Here is a 4,394-nt window from a genome sequence, read left to right on the forward strand (position 1 = left end):
CCCCTGTTTTTGTTTGTTGAAAATTGAAATCTTGGTGTTAGTCTATTATTTCATTTGGTGCCTACACTAATTCCCCTCAGACTGTCTTGAGAGACTCAAGCAGGACCCAACCCTCCTTTCCAAGTCTATGCATAGAGTGATCAAAATTTGGAAATAAGTCGTCATCAAGGTATGACGCAGTATCACTTGGGGGCTGCTTTTAAGTGATGGCATTCTTAGATTTTGTTACCCTACTTTTATGCTATCAGAACTTCAAACAATGAGAAGAATGTGGCTTTGCTCATAGATAAACACTTCAGACAATGAACATCTGTTGTGTAATCATTAAGATCTTCATTTTTCTCTTACAAGATGTGGATTCAATCCCCATTAGGGGAAGATGTTTTAGGAAGCTAGGAAATTGTATACCACACCACGTAAGTTGGCTCTGGTGGACAAGGAGGAAGCGGGCCGCCTCTTTTATCACCTAACTAAAGTTATGTTGATGGGGGATGAAAACATTTAGAGTAACACTTGCAACAAATTGATACCTTTTATTTCTGTGTTCCCCCTAGGTCGTGACAATGTGACAAGGAACTCGTATCTGGTTTGTCGCATGTTCTGGTGCAATGACGCGGTACATTCCAACGTCTGCTGGGGCACCCTGGATCCTGAGTACAACTTCCTACAGGTCTGTTGTACTTATTCTACTTAATGTATCTCACTGCCTTCCTGTCCATTTGATGTGAATAACTGCACTTGTGAGTGCGGTTTGCTGTATTTCCTAAATAATTATTGGGGGGGGGTGAATTCAGAGGTCTTGTCTGATACATTGTGATCTGTCAAAATAATCGTCAGCTGTATCTTTTGTTTCACAGTAACTGATATGAAATCATGGAGCTTCGCTATAGTCTGTAGAAATGGGCTACTTTTCACTCTCTATTTTAGAGGGAAGGAGAAACGGAGGAGTCGGGGATTCTACATGAACGGTGCAGGTCACAGTGATAATGCCCATGAATAAAATGGCTTCGAGAAACTACATGTATTTTGGTCAAGGTTATCGACACAGTGAAGTCACAGTCAAATTCTTTTGTTTTCCCTCTTTGCCAGGTTGCACCAGTACTGATGACAAATTCGCTATTGGAGCGAATGCGTGACAACTACATGATTGTTGAGGTCTGGGATAAGAAGGTCTCCTCAGAGAATGACAAGGTAAAATTTTTGCTTTGAAAAATTTGTGTCAACTTGGATGTAACATAGCAAAACTTGTTCCTGTCCTTTCATTGTAGTGGGTGGTTAGGGGGTGTGGCTGGTAGGTGTTCTTTTATTCTTCCTCGTTCGATTCTGTTAATGGTATAAATGAACAAGCAACTTTTAAAATGTTGACAGCTGATGAGTATGATGAAGCTGTATCAACAACAGCAACGCTAAAATAATAACCACATCCATATCATCAGCAAGTTCATACAGATTCAGAAAAGCACGTAAATATTTTTCGTCTTGCCAGCTGATTGGCAATATGAAGCTGTAACAAGAACAAAAACAACTATGACGTCAAGGCAACAGCTAGGGCATGGAAGCTCAAATTGATAATTATTTTTTACAGTTTGATTGTTGACCAGCATTATGAAACTGTATCAACAACAACAACAACAACAACAACAACAACAACAGCAGCAAGCTAACAGAGCCAAAAAAAATTATTTTTTTAAACCATCTTGACTACTGATTTGACATAGTGGGGCTGGAACAAAGAACTCTAAAAGAACAAAAATAACAACAACAACAACAACAACAACAACAACAACAACAGCTTGGGCATGCTAGTTCTAAAAATAACAAATTTTAATAACTGTTTCTACTTCTTACCAGCTGATCGGCATGGTGAAACTGAGTCTTCACCAGTTCTACTTGTCCTTCCGGGAGCGCAAGATCGCCAATGCCCTGCTCAGGTCCCAGTATCCCGTGATGGCCGCCGACAACTACATGCCCATTGTGGACCTCTTTTCTGGACTTCATTTCGGACAGCTGAAAGTGGTCCTGGCCATGGGCTCTGAAGAGCAGGTGAGTGCGGACGAGGGTTTTTCTTAACATCATTTTCAACTCGGGGCACACTGAATGGCATGTTTCATATGTTCGCATTTGATTTGAGAAAGGGAAAAAAAGTGAACTGGTTTTTAATTTCTCTCTTGCTTTTGGAAAGGGAGGGAGGGGGTGGGGGGATTTTTTATCTCTTTGTATAAATACAAAAGGTTTTTTCTTTATTTATTTTGACTAGATGAGATGATGTTGAGTTGAGAGATCCGGTCTCTTAAGATAACAGCAGAATTAAATTGGGCATTAAACCTATACTATACCATATTGTGTATTTTAATCACATGTAAAATATTTCATAGTCCATATGTTCACCTTGTTTCAGATTTCTACTTTACAAAGACTAGCCCTGGACTCGTCAGGGCTGGAGCAAGTGCCTCAAAAGCCAACGTCTTATTTAGAGAGGCAAGACTTGCTCAACGGGGCTCCCACCCAGGCATCGGGCTCTGGAGGTCAGCCTAGCTTTAAAAAAAAATTTTGTTTTTGTTTTGCTTACTTTTTAGTTGTTTTGGTTTTGAATAAGATGATTTAAGATGTACAATTATTAATGCTGTATATCATGCAACCTAAGTTAAGCCTTACAGGCAGGGTTGAAGCACTATACCTTGTGAATGAATTGAAACTTGTCATTTTGATTTCATATCTTTGCACCTTGAAACAAACTTTTCATGTTTAAAAACTCAGAATAGGTGATTTCAGTGATTTAGTGAATAATATTGAAATTATAATGGATTCAGCTCCAATGACTACACAGTGCTGATCTGTCTTTTGAGTGAAGGCAGTGAAGGAGTCGGATGCACAACAAATGTGCAGGTTACTCTGAACAGTGTAAACCTGTACTACTGAAAATGTTTGTATCTGTTTTCTTAAGAGTATGTAGACAATGGCTGAGTTTGAAGGACAGAATAAGCTTTGGGTTGTTCTTTTTTTTCTCTTGATCTTCATGATTTATTTTGTTTATTTTGGAGGATGTGGACAAAAACTTGAGCTTGGACAATTTTGGAATAAGACTTGTTTTTTTTATCTTTATTTTTTTTCACCTCTCCAGTGGAGCATCAGTTTGAGGTGATCATCGAGGGTGTGCGAGGCCTGAAGCTGTTTGAGAGCATGATCTGGGGAGAGGCCGACTGCTTCGTGCAGTTCTTTTTCCCCACACAGGGAGAGTCTGGCCAGCAGGAAGGACCCATCTCCATCAAATGTAAGTGAATAATAATAATAGATAGCATTTGTATAGTGCAAATCCCCTCTAACAGCAAGCTCTATGCGCTTCACAATATATACTATTACCCCAGCAGACCTGAGAGCATTCTGAAGCCACCTCAACTTCCTTGGGAGCATACAGTGCAATCAGTCATTTATAGGTGCTAAAACACAAACATACTGACAAGGTCTTCCACTGTCTATGGCCGGGTACCCATTCCCACCTGGTTGAAGTGGGGAAAATTCGTGTAAAGTGCCTTTCCCAAGGACGTAACGTCGGGCCCGTGGCTGGAACCCCGAAACCGTAATCTCACGATTTTGAGTCCGGTATCCTAACCACTAGTGAACCATTTAGTGTTTGTATGGTTTTGTATTGAAAGATTTAGACTCATTAACGGTCATTTAGTGCCAAGAAAGAGTAAGAGAGATGGGCAGGAACACAGAAACAGCAACTCTCAGATATGTTTTAGTAAGAGTTTTATGGCATTTGCAACGCAATTAGGTCATATAAGTGCTGAAGATTAGAGGTGTTAAAAGAAAGAAGCAAACACGAAAAAAGAAAGAGGAGAGTTAAGGACGAGAGATGTTTGATGAGAAAGAAGGAGCAAAATGCATTGGAGCACCCGCCAACCAACCACGCACTTGATTAGACACTTGAGTTTAATGAAGGATTGGGTTCAGAGTTTGAATCTTGAGAGGAGCTTGCTTTAGTCTGTTATATTAACCCTTTGAAATTTGTTTGATTTTATTAGAGGGACCTAGACATGATAAAGGCTATTTAGTGCGAAGAATGAGCAGGACAGATAGACAGAAACATCGCTTGGTTGGAAATGTGAGGTATTTTTAGAAGTGGAACTGTTACTGTTTTTTAAGTGCTTTTCGGGTCCGCACCATTCCTTTTAAAACACAAAGCAGGTCGTTTACTGGCAAATTTTCTGAACTACTTCATGAATGACCTGCCTTGTGTTTTAAAAAGTGGTGTTGTAATACTTTCATCTTAAGTTGTTATAGTTTTATATCCCCCCCCCTCTTCTACACACACACACACACACGCACACGCACACGCACACGCACACGCAGACACACATACATACATATATACGTGCGCGCACACACACACA

At 40.1% G+C, this 4,394-nt stretch overlaps 1 protein-coding gene across 1 annotated transcript in view; it reads left to right on the forward strand.

The window, feature by feature from the left end:
- LOC101855141 (C2 domain-containing protein 3) overlaps nucleotides 1–4,394 on the forward strand; it is a 52,270-nt gene that overhangs the window by 19,446 nt on the left and 28,430 nt on the right. The window contains exons 17-21 of the mRNA XM_035972543.1: nucleotides 555–670; nucleotides 1,090–1,191; nucleotides 1,852–2,043; nucleotides 2,399–2,525; nucleotides 3,122–3,271. Of these exons, the coding sequence (XP_035828436.1) occupies nucleotides 555–670; nucleotides 1,090–1,191; nucleotides 1,852–2,043; nucleotides 2,399–2,525; nucleotides 3,122–3,271 (687 nt within the window). The remainder of the gene's footprint in view (nucleotides 1–554; nucleotides 671–1,089; nucleotides 1,192–1,851; nucleotides 2,044–2,398; nucleotides 2,526–3,121; nucleotides 3,272–4,394) is intronic.

This window comes from Aplysia californica, unplaced genomic scaffold (assembly GCF_000002075.1).
Source record: "Aplysia californica isolate F4 #8 unplaced genomic scaffold, AplCal3.0 scaffold00735, whole genome shotgun sequence".
In the NCBI taxonomy this organism is placed as follows: domain Eukaryota; kingdom Metazoa; phylum Mollusca; class Gastropoda; order Aplysiida; family Aplysiidae; genus Aplysia; species Aplysia californica.